A 16,777-nucleotide genomic window follows, 5' to 3' on the forward strand; every position below is an offset into this window, starting at 1 on the left:
TGGAACTGGTGTTAAGGCCATATTCTAGTCAGGTGTTGACAAGGATAATCTTCAAATTTTTGTTATGAAACTCAGCACTCTATTACAATAATAGTGATTATATCTTATGTCTTATCTCAGTGTAATGAGGTCTGTTTTCTTTGGTCTCTCTCACATGCACTCTCGGACCCCCAAATAAAGAAAAACTGCAAATTTTAGAGCGGCCTTTTATTGTGGCCAGCCTGAGACACACCTGTGCAATAATCATGCTGTCTAATCAGTATCTTCATTTGCTACACCTGTGAGGTGGATGATTCTCTCAGCAAAGGAGAAGTGCTCACTAACACAGATTTACACAGATTTGTTAACATATTTGAGAGCTAGCTTTTTGTGTACATAGAAAAGTCTTAGATCTGGAAGAGGAAATATGTCAGATCATTTTAAAATCATAATGATAACCAGAAAACTGATGGTGCTTCAATGATTTGTCAGAAGTTCCACCAACTATCTCACAGGGTGTGTGCGTGTGTGTGTGTTTTATTGTTATTGTTCAGTTTTGATTGAATGACGGTAATATGGCTAGTCGGTGTTTCTCCTGAAGAATAATAGAAATGTGTTACAGGGAATATCAGGAATCTGGTTTCACTAAACATAAACATACATTTGCATAAGGCATCCATATTTGTCCTTGTCAATGCTGATTAAAGTACTAAAAACCTGAAAGGTATCTTGATTAATCGCGATTTAATATTTTAATCAATTGACAGCTCTAAAGCGCGCGCGCGCGCGCACACACACACACACACACACACACACACACACACTTGATGATGTATCCACCCTTTACAGGTTTTCTCTCTACTGTAGTTTACAAAAAGTCATTGCAGGTTGTTTCTGTTTTTAACACATTTAATTACTATATATATATATATATATATATATATATATATATATAAAAAAATCAGTAATGAGACAAATTTTTTTTTTTAAATTGACAGACATGAACAAGCCCTTACATTACCCATTAAATGACCAGCAACCATTTTAGTTTTGTCTAAAGGGACAAAACAAAAATGAAACTTGAATATATAGAGTAGTCAATGTGCAGCTTGTATAGCAGTATAGATTTTCAGTCCTCAGTTCTTTGCCATTAGGTGCAATGTTGAACATCCCGTGGTCATTATAAGAGAATTGTACTGGAAGCAGCAATTTTAGCAGCTGTAATACAAGATACACAAACGTGTGGTACTGTCAAGCAGACAAAAACATGAACATAATAAAGTAGGACATGTGGCTTTGCATGGTTACACCACAAAGATGTTACCTTAGGGTGTGCTCACTTTTGCTGCAGCTAATTGACAATGGCTTTACTTTTAATTTCAGGGGACAGTATATCTGTACTGCTATACATGCACATGCTACTCAAATATATCCAAGTTTCATTTCTATAGAATTGTCCCCTTGAGACGATACACTAAACTAGATGCTAAACTGTGGAGTGTCCTTACTTTTAAAAGCTGTATTTTAAGCTGAAGCAGGATGAAGATTACCCAAATAAATTTTAAAAGTACCCATGTTAATGCCTTCCAATTTTAACACCCATTTAATTTACTTAGAAATGCATAACATTTGAACGTCTTTAAAACATGGTTGTCACTGTCTGAACATAGAATACCAAAAATTTTATTTGCTCTGACAAGTCTCATAACTCATTGCCAAATGTTCCATCTCATAAGCATTATGTCTAGGGTGCTGTCAGCTATATGTACACATGAACTTTCATCTACACACAACCTAAACACAGTGCATTATGTAGAACAGCTAACATGATGTCTCAAAACCAAATTGAATTATCTCAAGACACAAATGTGGCAGAAAATTCTGTTTTTATTTGAAAAAGCAGAGAGAGAAACCGACAGTAGTGTACAGCTCCCTCAATGTGCAGATTTTGTTTAATCCTCCTCCTCATCGTCGCCACCTCCAGCACCACCCTGGCCCTTCTTGGCGTTCTTTCTCTTTACACGACCGGGACGTCCTCCTCCGTATGGAGAACGCAGGGAGAAGTCGATGTGTTTCTGACTGTCCAGACGCACCACAAACGACGGGATGTTCACCACCTGCTTACGCACACTACACAGACACGCACAGTAAAGTAGCTTATTAACACAAAGTGTAAAAAAATTGTTTTTTAAATATGCACCAGCAGCTAAGGAATAATAAGTGACCATTTCAGCAGCATTTACACTTGACTTTCCAAAACTAGACCGCTTCAGAAAATTTCAAAAGAGGTTTTTGGGAACCACTGCTCACCAGTTTTTTTTTTTTTTAAATGCAACCTTATCTTCAAAAACACAAAGATCTAGATCTCTCTCTGAGGCCTCATTGACGAGGAATTCGTGACACCATGGTTAATCTGACACAGTTTGGCTTAAATCATCGGCCAAGAGAGACACCTAGAGCGAACATTAGCCTTAGTGTTAATGTGGTTGGGCCAGCGAGCGTTACCTGTAGTGCAAAAACTGCTCCAGTCCGTAGGGCCTGCTCACGGCTCGACAAGCACACACTAACATAGGCAAAGGTATACGGCTGAATTGCCGAATTGACCTTGCAGAAATTTCACATTTGCTCAGCGAGGGCTAACAAGACAGGAAGCACAGGTTCAATACAGGATGTGAACCACAAATGTGCCAAAAATCATGCTATGATTCACCAATGACCCTTCCAACCTTTCGCAACAAAGTAAAGATTTTGTACATGAAGACTCACAGAACAGAGTTGAAAGCTATGTGGTTAGCTAGGCTTGTACAAATGTTATTAGAAAACTTCAGCCTCATTAGAGGGGGCCCGATGTCTTACCGGATGTGTCTCTGGCGGATGAGGACACGAGCATGGTGGATACTCTTGGCCAGGCCGAGCTTGAAGACCTGTGTCTGCAGCCTGCGCTCCAGAAAATCCTCGACCTTCAGACCCAGGATGTAATCGAGTTTCATCTTCCCTTCATCCAGCACACCTATGCGCACTAGACGCCTCAGCAGGGCATTACCTACAGACAGGTTCAAAATTATAGCACTCGCTGTGTAGTATGAAATAGTACATTAGAATATGGATTGAGATTTGCTAAGTGCACAATACTACAATTTACTGTAACTGAACAGTTAAGACACCATGGCACCTGAAGCTACATGTCAAGTCTTACCCTCAAAGAGACGCCTGGGGTCTTTTTCATCCAGGGTGAGCAGCTCTCGAGCAGCTTTGCGAATTTTAGCCAGAGTGAACTTCACTCTCCAGACCTCACGCTTATTCCTTAGACCATACTCACCTGTAACACAAACCACACAATACACATTACCACAAACTATACACAACAGCTATTATTTAACTTGCAGGTAAAATTATTTCTATTGCAATTGACTCCATATTGGAAGTCAAAACAGTAAATAAATATTGACTAAATTATACAGGGATTTTTTTTCCTCTTCATTTAATTAAAAGCAAATGTGATTTTAAACTCAATTCATCAGTTGTAGGCCTGTGCCCAGAACTTTACAAGTTGGAATCCAAGAACCTCCTCAAAGATATAACTGGTTTTAACAGTCAAAGTATCCAAAAAGAATCTAATATACAAATTCTCACCAATGAGCTTGAGTTCCTGGTCGAGACGGGACTTCTCGAAGGGACGACGTGGAGTGACGTACGTCTTACTGCACACCCAAGTGCGGGCAACCGGCATGGTGACTTATCCACACCTGCCACATACGATGCAAAAAAAAACCCAGAAAAAAACATGGAGGTTCAGTGCTGAGTAGCGTGAATATAGGATTGTCAAACATGTCCACTATATGCACAGACGCTTCACTGGACACAGTCTCTTAGGCCTCATTGACGAGGAATTCATGACACCACAGTCAGTCTGACAGATCAGTTTAAATCATCAGCCAAAGAGAGAGAGGAAGAAAAAAACGAATTAAACTCATTTGCTTTTTTTGACCGGAAATTGTGCTTCAAGACTATCCTGAACTATGACCCTTACTTTATTAGGTCTATAGTATATTCTGTTGTTCGAACCCACGTGTTTCCTCTGCACCCCTCATACAGTAATAAAAAATATAAGAAATGATCCTGAACAGAATATTAATAAATTGACAATCCACTTAACACTAGCAAATACTCTGAATATGCTAATTAAAATGTATCTTTATTATTATTAACATGCCTTTTAGTAACACTCGGCTATACTAAGGCTAACAACATGGCGGCGGCTCCGAGGCCCGAGCTCAAGACTCTTTCACCACACCGCTCCACCATCTTCTACAGTCACAGCTCTGTGCATACAGACATGCACTTATTAACCGGGACTTAAATTCCCCTAAAATAGCGAGAATCCTGTTTAAATAGACAAAACGTTCACGACCACTGCTACGTTAAAGAAAGCGACCTACCCGTCCTCCTCAGAGTCAAAACGGAAAAGAGAGTGAGCGGAAGTGACTGCGGGTCTTATAAAACCCACGTGCACGCGCCCGGCGCTCGCGTCATTTTTTTTTTTACTACGCATGCGTACATCTTGTGTGACGCTGCAATAACTTCTAGAAATAAAACATAGATAGCAGAATGTGGAAAGTTTAACCTGCACCGGTGACACGATTTATATCAGAAACACTTCCACTTGGACCGCCGGCTACGGTCTGTCATACCAATACATATAAAAGATCAGCAAACCCAGTAAGATAACTGTTAACCCTGTGACTGCGTTCATCCTGCTAGTTATGTCCTGTGGGTGGCGCTACAGGCGCCACCTAACAAGAGCAAATACTGAAAACATGCAAAAAGTAGGGTACCTGGGGTCAACAGTGCAAAATAATGGAGAGTGTGTTGGTTTGAAAAAGGCAGATGTACATGGTTTTTTTCCTGTATCTGTATTTTACTGAAGTATTTCCATTTGGGGAGACGTTTCATGGTTCTACATGAACAGATCAAAGATCCATAAAGTTACTGAGCAACTCAAGAACTATGAGAATGAAATTAGACTGTAATTAATATGAATAGACTCTTGCAGTATTATTGCTTAAGATCATTAAAAATCATTATTTATCCTAATAACGTAATTATCAAACTAATCAAATCTTTCAGAACTCTCAAATGACACATTACAAATGATAAATGAATGTACAATGACAAGTCTATCGGGACCACTTGACTCTTTTTAGAAAGATTCCACAACACACTCTATGATGGAGAGTCATACATGATAAACAGTCACAGGGCTCATGGCTTTGTCGGTGAAATCTAAAATCTCTACAAAGAGTGAATTATGTGACATGAATAACACTGATATTTACAAATACATAAAATGTCATTGTGACCAAAATGCATATAATAAAATCAGTTAAAAAAAACTTCCAGTTTTGAACATTATTCTAACACTTGGAAGTGTTATAATGGATAGATATCATCACACAGAAGTAAACTGAGGCCAAAATGTCTTTGAGTTCCTGTAGTTCCTGGCTGCAGTACAGTTTCCACTAAAAATAAGATAACAAAAATACCGATGTTAGGTTATCTGCCTACACAATCCTTATCAACAAGAAATCTGAGAAAACCTTTGTATATGTTGTTCATATAAATTTGATGATGTGGTTCGAGCTGTGCATTGCTATACTGTCATAAGTCAGCAAAGTGAACAGCAGTGGACTGAGCACACAGCCCTATAGGGCCCTATTGCTCAGTGTGGTGGTGCTGGAGATGCTGTTCCCAATCCGGACTGACTTAGGTCTCCCGGTCAGGAAGTCCAGGATCCAGTTGCAGAGAGAGAAATTTTATTTGTAGACTACTTTTAACAATAGACATTGTCCCAAACCAACTTTACAGAAATAAATAGATTACAAATATACATTTTTAATGTATACATTAGTTCTTATAAGTTTATTCCCAAAGAGCAAGCCAGTGGTGACAGTGACAAAGAAAACTTCCTAAGATGGTTTGAGGAAGAAACCTTGAGATGTCATTAGAAACATGATGCCATTAGTGTTTTATAAAAAGAAATACTTATAATTAACACAGAAATAAAATTATTCAATAAATGAACAGGGTATTAATGATTTAATGGCCACACAGCCTGTTTACCAGAAGTGTTGGATTTTAAAAGTAGCTAGTACATTTTTTTTATTTTAAGATAATTCATTTTTAGGTTGTAAATATAATACACATAACACATACACATAACTCTAGCTTCATCCTGACAAATAATAATAGTTGTGTATTTTTAATAGTAAAAATATTAGCATTTTAAAATCATTATATGTTTTGCTGTATCTGTTCCCTGAAAATTCAAGTACATAAAATGAAAAATCAAACAGCATTAGGATTTAATTGAGTTCTTGATGGTTTGAGATGTTTGGGATGTCAGGATACTTGGGATTTCCATGGGGTTCTGAAGTGTATATATGAAATGTGTGTTATTTTCATAGCTGTATCTCCATCACTTTTAATTTCATACTCTTTATAGAATTTCTGAAAACTTTACACACAATTAAAATCAGTAACTGTTCTGAGATCAGCTGAATGTGGAGCAGCAACACAGCTGCTATTTATATCAGCGGTGTAACATGATTCTAAACATGTGTTTCCATCTGTCAGAGCTGCTACACATACACACACACAGAGTAATGAACACATATTGTACTCTTCAGAGCTCAGCACAGATTTGCTCTCGATACATACTCAGCTTTTCACTTTCCTTCTCTTCTTTTCCTTTTCATTTGACACTTTTCCTCTGTTATTGGATCATTTTAATTTCTTTCCCTTAGTTTCTGGATTCGGTTCTATCACCTGGGTTCTGCTGTCTTTCTCTAGAGATATTTTCCACACTTTTCTGTCTGTCTTCTCCTGGCTATGCAACATGTTGTCCTCGCCTGCAGTCATCCTGCAGCCGTACGGTCTGCCTATGTATCCACAAACGTCCTGTTACCCCAGCCTAATGCAGGTAACCACAAAGTCTCTCTCTTATACATGTCTTTTTCTTAAACAGGTATTTTACTCTGTCTGTCTATTCGCTCTTTATGCCCTATTTCTTAATCTGTTTCTCTCTCTCTCTCTCTCTCTCTCTCTCTCTCTCTCTCTCTCTCACACACTCTTCTGTCTGTCTCTCTGTAAATATCTTTCTAATTCTCTTGTCTCTCTGTCTTTCTATATCTGTTTCTCTATGTTCTTCTATATCTGTCTCTCTCTTTGCTTCTATATCTGTCTCTCTTCCTCCTATCCTTTGCAATTTTCTGTGCAATTTTCTCTCTTTATTTTAACATGCTTTCATTTCCCTCATGCTCCATGCTGTTCATTTAAACCTGTCTGATATCTCTCACGTACATAAGAAGACACTTTACCTGTATATTGCGTAACAATCATGCGTTCATTGAAAAGTCATTTACCACTAGATAGTTTAGAACAGAACACATTTAGACACAAAATGTTTTATTCCGGGGATACCACCACAACCTAACAATAATAAAATGTCATACTTCCTTTTAATCTATTTACGAATGTCAGTATCTGTTCTTACTTGTGTTATAGCTCCTATAAACCATTATGAAGTTGTTAAGGCAGCTTGTCTTTATTTCTTACTGAGAAACTGCAAAGAAGAACTCCTCTTTCCACTGCCTTTTACAAAGCACCGACACTGGAGACTCCTTCCATGAATCTGTTTATTATCAGTGTACATGTGTACATGTGCATTACCTGATCATTATAGAAACCGAAATGTGTTAACACGAGTGCATTAATACAAACTGGCACTACTGTTACAGTTATGATTATGATAATGTGATAGTGAGGATGAATTTGAGGCCAGTTTGTAATCAAATGGAGGGATAATATGTATGATGAAGACTTTATCATTTTGGCCATATTCTATATCATATATATAGACATTATTACAAACATATTCAGATAGATTTTAGACACAGTCAGACATTTTAAACATTATATTTTCTCATCTGTTTGCAGATTGTACTGAAACCATTAAAATTTAAATAATATATTTTTTTAAGATAAAATAATATACTTAATATAACGGTATATTGCAATATTGTACTAGATATATGCATTGCGATATGTATTGTGATATACTAGGTTTATCATACTATTGTACATTTTATAAAATTGGATTCCTCTGCACAGTAACACACTGAACAGAACTAGCTGCTCCTAATTTAACCTGTGTGTGTGTGTGTGTGTGTGTGTGTGTGTGTGTGTGTGTGTGTGTGTGTGTGTGTGTGTGTGTGTGTGAGTGTGTGTTTGTACGAACTGTATTTTTAGTCTTTGCCTATCAATGCAGATTAGCACGCACACACACACACACACACACACACACACACACACACACACACACACACACACACACACACACACACACACACACACACACAGACAGTTCTGGTATTCCAGCTTGGGTGTAAGTAGCATCACATCAGTGTTTTTCAGAATTATTATTTAAATATGTTTAAAGATGTGAAGAAATGATCAGACCAGGAGTGTGTGTGTGTGTGTGTGTGTGTGTGTGTGTGTGTATGTGTGTGAGTGGTCCTTCAGCTGTTTCTATTGCTGATCTTTAACCCCAAAAGTGACAGCTGAAAGGTGGGGGTTGTAACTGACACTAATAAAGGTGTAAGTGTGTGTGTGTGTGTGTGTGTGTGTGTGTGTGTGTGTGTGTGTGTGTGTGTGTGTGTGTGTGTTGAAGTGACACTCTTCCATAACTAAAACAGTTCCCTTGTAAATTGAGGATAAATAGTTTAAACAGGAAGAACAGGAAGTGACATTACAGGTGATGTTCTTGTAAGGTATAAGACATCAATGATAATAATACTAATAATAATTTTACACAAACACACACACACACACACACACACACACACACACACACACACACACACACACACACACACACTTATTAAAGACAGATGAACAGCTGTAATTGTGATTTCAAATTGACTGGATGTTTGAATGCTTCAGGTCATGTGTCATGTTCAGCTTCACAGTGAGTTTCATTCAAACTAAAAAAAAACCCCACTAAAACATGTCATTCTTCCGAAACCCTTTCATATGATTAGTACTTTAATTATATGATATGTGCTCAGTCTGTATTTTATATGAAATAGGATGAGAAAAGCCTACACAGCCTCTCTGATATGCTCTAAACCACATATTTAATCATAAAAAAACAGGTTTACTGTATAGTTATGTACTAGTAAAGCATTGTTGTTCTTGTGTTGTTAAACAGAACTGGAGTGCACTTTTTCAGTCTGTGTGTATATAGCGTACAGGGTATTTCTGTAAAAAGTAATTTTAGTTATGATAAAAAGTGATGCACATTTAAATCTTAAATACAATACTGAACATCATTTTACATTTAATTAAATAATAAACCAAACCCACAACACAAAAATAGTGCCAGGATGGTAGATAATAAAGTGGACTGTACCTTTTGACAATTTAGATCCCAGCTCCACACTGCTCTTTGGTTTAATATACAATATAATAACAATCACTGAGTTGTATAATGTTTTATTAACTAGATTGTGTGTTTGGTGTGTTTAAGCTCTAGTTTGTTGTTCTTTAATATCTCTAATGAATCATAAAAAATTTGTTTTATTAGAAGGGTCACAATGAACTGGTTTCATGCTAAAGTTCAGCAGAGTAGAGCTCTCACCATGAACATACAACAATATATCTACTTATTGTAAATGATACAACGGAGATGTCTGTGTTTTTGGATAGTATATACTGGTAACATAAACCATTAAAGGTTTTAGTTATATAACACAATGAAGAAGGAATATTATGTTCTAAGAAAAATGCAGCAATTAATAAGAAAAAAGTGGAATGAGAAAGAGAGAGAGAGAGAGAGAGAGAGAGAGAGAGAGAGAGAGAGAGAGAGAGAGAGAGAGAGAGTGTGTGTGTGCACATTTGCATTGTATTTAAAACAGCACACTCATTTACTCGCATGCACCATTGCGGAACAAAACAATGATGAGATACACTTTATTTTTAAGTATGAAGCACTCTACTGTGCTCATTCTCTCACACTGCTGATTAACGCGTCACAGACATGTGAGTTCAAATGTAGGGGATACTGCTGTCTCTGATTTTCTGAATCTGCAATCTGGGTGAGAAGTCAGGACAGCTGAAGTCATTCAGCCAAATGACAGGTGTGTGTGTGTGTGTGTGTGTTTCATCACTAACATCACTTTCCCTGTTTTACATTCACACCAAATCATTCATAACAAACACTTTCAGAACATTTTGTCTCTCTGTTCTACTTCTTCTCTGTTCTAGTTTATGATAAGGGTGTCTAGGTAATGCAGAGTATAAACTATAGATTGTGATTGATCAGAACGCGTTGAATAATTCTCTATAACAGCAGCTCTGACAACAGTGCTGGTTTATATTAATGCAGCTCATTCACTTGTGCACAAATGAAAAATGTGTGTAATCATTGATATGCTGTCATGAGTCCCCAATGTCAGTTCTTGTAAAAGAAAGCTGTAACTTTAAGTTTTCTGACATTTTTCCTGACAGAAGGAGCAAAAATACACACATCCTTCACTTAAATAGAAGTATAGATACTCATGTTTTACAATACTCTAGTAAAAGTTGAAGTACTTACTATACTTATTTACCCAATTAAAAGTAAAGAAGTTTGGGCTCTGACATGTACTTAAGTCAAAAGTAGCCATTAATACTACCTGGTTTAGTGTCATGTTCGTAACTGGACCTCAGGGCATAACATTATTGCTGCCAATTGATTAAAATATTGAATTGCACGTTCTAAATGTACCTTAAATTAAAAATAAAATACCTTGAATTTCACATTTTTAATACTCTAATCAACATGGGCATGGACAGATTTAAACGCTTTATGCAAATGTATGTTTTTTATTACGACAGCGAATTAGGGCCAATTTGGGGAAAAAAAAAGGAATTGGAAGGGGAGGGGCAGGGAATTTCTGAGTTTACAACTCGTAAATCATTAAGCTGATACGTAAACCAGGACACCAAACGGAACCTATGCTAGGTTTCCACACTAAGGGATATCAGAGAAACTACCTCTTCTAACTTTCATACTAATGAAATCATCATAGAATATTTGTTTTGTGATATATCAAGCCTTCTATTAATATATTTATTATATCTGTCAGGCAAGTACTCACTGAGATTCAGGTTGTTTTATATATGTGTCTGTGAAGAGAGATGACAGAGAGCCCTGTCTGTTTTCTTTATTTTACAAAAGCACAGTGTGTTATTATTATGGAAAAAATTACATAAAACTGCCGGCACGTTTGTCAACCCAAGGGGGGTTCAGTGTGTGTATCAAATTGGATTTTGGCGCTTGATTTCATACTAGGTGCATCAATTAAAAAAAAAATTTAAAATTGTTTTATGGAGTTTATTTCTCAATATATCTGAGTAAAGAAAGGATGTTGTGAATAAAAGTGTGTTGCACTGTTTTGATTTTGACCTCTTTTATTATTATTTATTTATAATTTTAATAAAAATGGTCAAACAGAAATGTGAGCTGCATTAATCGTGCGTTAATAAAATTTGGGTTGTTAAAATGAATTTGCATTAACACATTAACACTTATTTTGACTGCCCTTATTAAAATATTAATATAAATTTTTTTTTTCATTTTGTTATGTAATGAATGTTGGACATCCACCATATAGAACACAAGCAGAGAAAATATGATCTTGATCAGGTGATCAGGAATGTCTCTGTTCTCAGTCATGTTTACATCACTGACTCCCTCTGTCTCATTTACATTATCTATACTGTACTTCTTGTTGCCTTCTGTCTTGCTCATTGTTAGCTTAATAAACTAGTCTACATCTGTGGTGTGTGAGAGCCAGGACATTATACACCAGTAGTAGATTGAAAAAGCCGCACAATGACAGGAAATAGGTTGATGAGCTAAAAACAGCATGCAATAAGAAGAAAAGATATTGACATTTCACCAAAACTAAACTAAAGTAACGAGCCTGTTTTTAAAATGGAATAAATATAAAGTACAGATATTTGTGTAAAAAATTTTAAAGATAAAGTAAAAACAAAAAAAATGAATAGTGAAGTAGAGTACTGATACCAGAAAAATTTACTTAAATTCAGTAACTAAGTATTTGTACTTCGTTACTTTCCACCTCTGGGTTACACTTCTTCATGGTTTCGCAGTAACTTGCAAAACAAGATGTGTGTTTTGAGAGAATAAAGAAAGGTTGGTCAGGAAATGATTGTTTATACCTGCTATAACATAAATGGCATCACATGCAACTATAAATGGACAAAAAGGTATGATGTATTCGTCAGACTATTGTAATTGTTGTAAATCTCAGAAAATAATTATCAGGAAGCAGTGAGACTCAAAAACAAACACTTACACACACACACACACACACACACACACACACACACACACACACACACACACACACACACACACACACACACTCTTTTATCCCCTTATCCCCATTTGTGACATGCTGAGATTGTAAGTATATTTTGGTCTTTATTATCTTATCACCACACACACACACACACACACACACACACACACACACACACACACACACACACACACACACACACACACACAAACACAAGCTTCTGTTTAGTGTCAGGATGGGACAGGTGGAAGGGGGCAGGAGGATGATAGACAGGGGCAGATGGGTTACGCTGTGCAGTGATTGGTTAATGTGCAGTAGTGGGCAGGGCTAATACAAGATCATTAAAGCATGTGAGTGTGTGTGGTGAGAGAAGAGAAGATGCATTGAGATGGTAAGAGAAGCTTCATTCTTTCAACAGTTTACATTTTATGGGGTCTGATCTATTATCCAGAGATTTTTACTGTTTTGGTGAATATTTTCAGTTTCACAAAAGCTCGTTTCACACATTTTCTGTATTTTAGATAATCATTTGAAAACAAAAAATATTTTCTAATAAGAAAAACTGGGTTCTAATCTGTTTTTTTTTTTTTTTGGTGTTTTTTTTTTTTTGTGAAGAGGTTGTGAAGACAAGTATTTAAAGTGTTAAATTGTGGACTAAAATTATAGTTTTTTTTAATTGGCTGTTAGTTAATTACAGGTAGTCCTTTAGATGCGTTACAGTGACACCATCGTAACTTGAAAATATCGTAAATTGAGACATGGCCTAGCTTACTCAGGAGTCTTAACAAATGTTGATTTGTATGGGTAATATACTGCAATTTGTTAATAATTAAGCATATTACAGTACATAATATAGCAAAACAGAAAAATGTACATTATCGTGACGTATAAACACGGATTGTTTCAGTGTCTGGCAACGCTGATAAAAGACACAAGAGATAAAACGCTGACAAGAGCTAAAATTGCGTTTTGAAACACCAAAAACAGAAAAAAATACACGCTCTAATACCAAGACAACTGAAGTCTGTCGACCACTAGCGAGAGTAAGACATCACCTAAGGTGGGAAATGCGCACATCCTGGCAGCGTCCCAACCTATTAAATAAAAATTCAAATGCTATATATAAATAAAAAAATTTCGGATCACTATTGTCATCGGAAGATCTAAAAATCGTAAGTCAAACCATCGAATCGGGGACCAACTGTACTTACATTATCAGTTTTAATTGAGATATTCAATTTTCAGAAGATTACAATTTATTAATATTTTAATATTGCATTTCATATTTTATCGGGTATCTGTCTCTGCTCTTTCTTATAGGGTGCTCCTGCTCAGGAGGCGGGGCCAGGCAGCAGTGACCCCGCCCTCCCTCAGGTCTATGCCGCACCCCCTTCATATCCACCACCTGGACAAGCCCCACCCACTCCTGCAGCCAGACTCCCAACTCTTGATTTTAGCTCCGCCCACTCCAGCTCTGATTACCCAGACCACCATCAGCTCCGAGTGTATCAGAGCGCTCAGCATGAGGGGGCGGAGCCTCTAAACGCTAATAACACGGTAAGAGAAAGACAATTGATTCATGGCCTGAAGGTAAATATTTTACAATGTGTAACAGGGGGAGGAAAATACGCCTTATGCATAATAACTGATACCATTTATAAGGCAGCTTATGTCTTTGTTATAAACATTTTATAACTCATGGTTGTTTTTAAATATCTATTACTTATTAATAAGTAATAATAAATAAATGCATTAATATTTATTAAATATTTATAAAAGAATATAGTTATTTTTTATAGTTATTTGGAGAACAGCTCCAGCTCACTTTACATCAACAAAGTATGATCTATAAGAGGCAGACTTGTGTGTGTGTGTGTGTGAGTGTGTGTGTGTGTGTGTGTGTGTGTGTGTGTGTCTGTCAGCTGCATTACCCTACATGGGCAGAGTTGAGAGCTGTGTATCTGTGATATGTATAGCAATACACACACACACACACACACACACACACACACACACACACACACACACACACACACACACACACACACACACCTGTCTTTCTGTCAGTGTGTCTGTTTAATGTGGTGGTTATGACTTTCATGTGGTAATGACTTTAAATTTTAGGATTTTTTCTTAAATGTACTCAATCTAGGGTAGGTGGATGAGAGTGCGTTTGTAACAAGGGTGGATAGGGACCTCTCTAAACTAGACCGTTTATATATATTCTGCCACTAGGAGCGACAGAATCACACATTGGAGGTTTCAGAGCGGACGAGCTCCTTCTCTCTTCTCTTTCATCCAGGTTCACACTTCTGCATCGTGACATCATAGCACCTAAACCCTGCCCCCTGCACATACACACTCATCACACCTCACCCCAGCAAACACATCCTGCTCTGTCTGTGTGCTACGACTGAAGATGATGATGATGATGATGATGATTATACACCTATATATCCCTTCCTAATTAATATTTGCCCTTTTACATGGAATCGTGCATAATTGCCCTTTAACCTCATTTGCCATATTGTAGCACTGTAAAGTCTTACACTTCCTGCAGCTCTCTCTCTCTCTCTGTCAATTCTTTCTTTCTTTCTTTCTTTCTTTCTTTCTTTCTTTCTTTCTTTCTTTCTTTCTTTCTTTCTTTCTTTCTTTCTTTCTTTCTACCATCTGTCTCTGTCTGTCTGTCTCTCACTCACACTCTCTTTCTACTCCCAATACTCTCTTTTTCTCCACAGCTGCAGCTAATCCTAGTATCTCCTGCTTTTCTGGGCCCCTGTGCTTTATTTCTTTTATTCACAGTTTTTATCCCTTTATTTTTTTGGCTCCAGCAGTTTAGTTGTCTTTAATTTGCTGTCTGTAACACACACTTTTTGATGATTATGATGATAACAGCATAACAGTGCAATGGCATTTTGGTGAGACAGGCTCTCACACACACACACACACACACACACACACACACACACACACACACACAAACATACGCACATACACATTCCGTGGCATCGTGGTGCATTGTGGGTAGTGTATGTGGGTGTGACGCACTGTTAGCTGTAGTGCTGTACTGCATGGGGTCTTTTATCCACACTGATGATGTAATATGTGATGATATAATCAGATGTTTTTAATATGTTGTTGCGTGTAAGTGCATCGGGAACTGCTGATTATTGATCGTATTGACACGTACAGGTTATTATATTTTGATCCGTCTCTCTTCCTCTGTCACTCACTGTCTCTCTTGCTGTTTCTCTCTCTCAGGCTTTCTCTTTTTCTGAAGTAGTTGTGCTGTTTCTAATGGGCATGTGTGATCATGTGATCAGAGAGCTGTGATTAAGCACTCTGTCACTGGATGAAAAATGCACTTCTGCTTCTTTTTTGTGTTGTTTAATTTCTTGTTTTTCATTAATTGTGTTTTGTTATTCCATGAAAATGCAGTGAAAACCTTCTGACATGAAATTACTTTGTAAAAAGTTCAGTAAGTGCATATGAACAGCATAGTACTGGTCACATGACTTGTTTTGGACACATGACAAGATGTAAGCTCAAATCCAAATGCTAGCATTCTGTCTTGCTAGTTTAATCACAACAGCTTCCATTTGGCTCTTGTATTAATGACTAGAAAGCATCATATTTGTTTAGCTAGCATTTGGAACATTGCATTTTTAAAGGCTCTGCTAGTGTACCTTTACTCCGCTCCATCACTGTTACTTTAAATTTTTTCTCTCTTTGTCACGCTGTCCATTGCTTAGGAGGAAGGTCTGGCTCCTGTGACCTCTGACTCCCAGCCTCTAAATGTTCCTGTGGTGACAGGCGCTGGACCAGGAAGCAGCAGTGAAGAAGAGGGTACTGGGAAAGCCCAACCCAAACGCCTTCATGTCTCAAATATTCCCTTCAGATTCCGCGATCCTGATCTGAGACAGATGTTTGGGGTAAAGAAAACATATATAAATCCATAAATACAAAAAAAACCCCAATAAGAAATAAGCAATAAATAAAGAAATAAATAGAATAGTTGTTATGTAATGTAAATGTCATTATTATGAAAAAGGTAATATATGAAAATCATAAAAAAAATCATAAATATCATTAAAAAAAAGTCAAACTGAATTTGAATTGATTCAAACAAAATCAATCTTTTTTTACTAACTGAATAAAATGAAATCTTAACTGATTCAGTGCCTAATACTGTACCAGATAATCTGAATTTTTCTTTAGTTTATTTCCCTTTTTGTAATCTTCTGTATGCCTAAAAGACTTTTGCATACACAAAGCAATTATCCTAGCTCTGGGTGTCAAGAATAAACATCTTGATTCTTTCAGCAATTTGGCAAAATCCTGGATGTAGAGATCATCTTCAATGAGAGAGG

General features: G+C 36.9%; 2 protein-coding genes across 4 annotated transcripts in view; one reads left to right on the forward strand and one right to left on the reverse strand.

Annotated features, from left to right (window-relative positions):
* Positions 1 to 1,848: 1,848 nt before the first annotated feature.
* rps9 (ribosomal protein S9) lies at positions 1,849 to 4,533 on the reverse strand. Of its 2 annotated transcripts, XR_014535831.1 has the most exons (6): positions 4,419 to 4,533; positions 3,613 to 3,725; positions 3,176 to 3,298; positions 2,836 to 3,022; positions 2,485 to 2,615; positions 1,981 to 2,109 (listed from the first exon to the last, which is right to left on the reverse strand). XR_014535831.1 is itself a non-coding variant. In XM_083555025.1 (5 exons), exons 2-5 carry the CDS (start codon positions 3,707 to 3,709, stop codon positions 1,932 to 1,934), a joined length of 585 nt encoding a protein of 194 aa, XP_083411151.1. In that variant the 5' UTR covers positions 3,710 to 3,725; positions 4,419 to 4,532; the 3' UTR covers positions 1,849 to 1,931. The 2 variants fall into 2 exon arrangements, 1 of the variants encoding a protein (XP_083411151.1); XM_083555025.1 differs by lacking the exon at positions 2,485 to 2,615 and having other exon boundaries at positions 1,849 to 2,109; positions 4,419 to 4,532.
* A 2,114-nt stretch (positions 4,534 to 6,647) lies between these two features.
* The window catches only part of rbfox1l (RNA binding fox-1 homolog 1, like), a 16,481-nt gene continuing 6,351 nt past the window's right edge, over positions 6,648 to 16,777 (forward strand). The window contains exons 1-4 of one of the 2 annotated variants that reach the window (XM_083553353.1): positions 6,648 to 6,958; positions 13,728 to 13,964; positions 16,160 to 16,339; positions 16,731 to 16,777. The exon at positions 16,731 to 16,777 is cut by the window's right edge and continues 7 nt beyond it. In XM_083553353.1, coding sequence (XP_083409479.1) covers positions 6,875 to 6,958; positions 13,728 to 13,964; positions 16,160 to 16,339; positions 16,731 to 16,777 — 548 coding nt within the window. In that variant the 5' untranslated portion in view covers positions 6,648 to 6,874. Of the gene's footprint in view, positions 6,959 to 12,773; positions 12,799 to 13,727; positions 13,965 to 16,159; positions 16,340 to 16,730 lie in introns of those variants that run through there. The other variant, XM_083553354.1, reaches the window with a different exon arrangement.

This window comes from Silurus aristotelis, assembly GCF_946808225.1.
Source record: "Silurus aristotelis genome assembly, chromosome: 1".
NCBI classification, from domain to species: domain Eukaryota; kingdom Metazoa; phylum Chordata; class Actinopteri; order Siluriformes; family Siluridae; genus Silurus; species Silurus aristotelis.

What these genes read in the sequence shown, in the direction of transcription:
- rps9 (XM_083555025.1), bottom strand. Translation starts at nt 3,709, where the DNA reads ATGCCGGTTGCCCGCACTTGGGTGTGCAGTAAGACGTACGTCACTCCA. An exon ending in CCCCAGGCGTCTCTTTGAGG is followed by an intron (nt 3,023 to 3,175) that starts GTAAGACTTGAC and finishes ACCTGTCTGTAG; the next exon opens with GTAATGCCCTGCTGAGGCGT. An exon ending in ATCCGCCAGAGACACATCCG is followed by an intron (nt 2,110 to 2,835) that starts GTAAGACATCGG and finishes GTGTCTGTGTAG; the next exon opens with TGTGCGTAAGCAGGTGGTGA.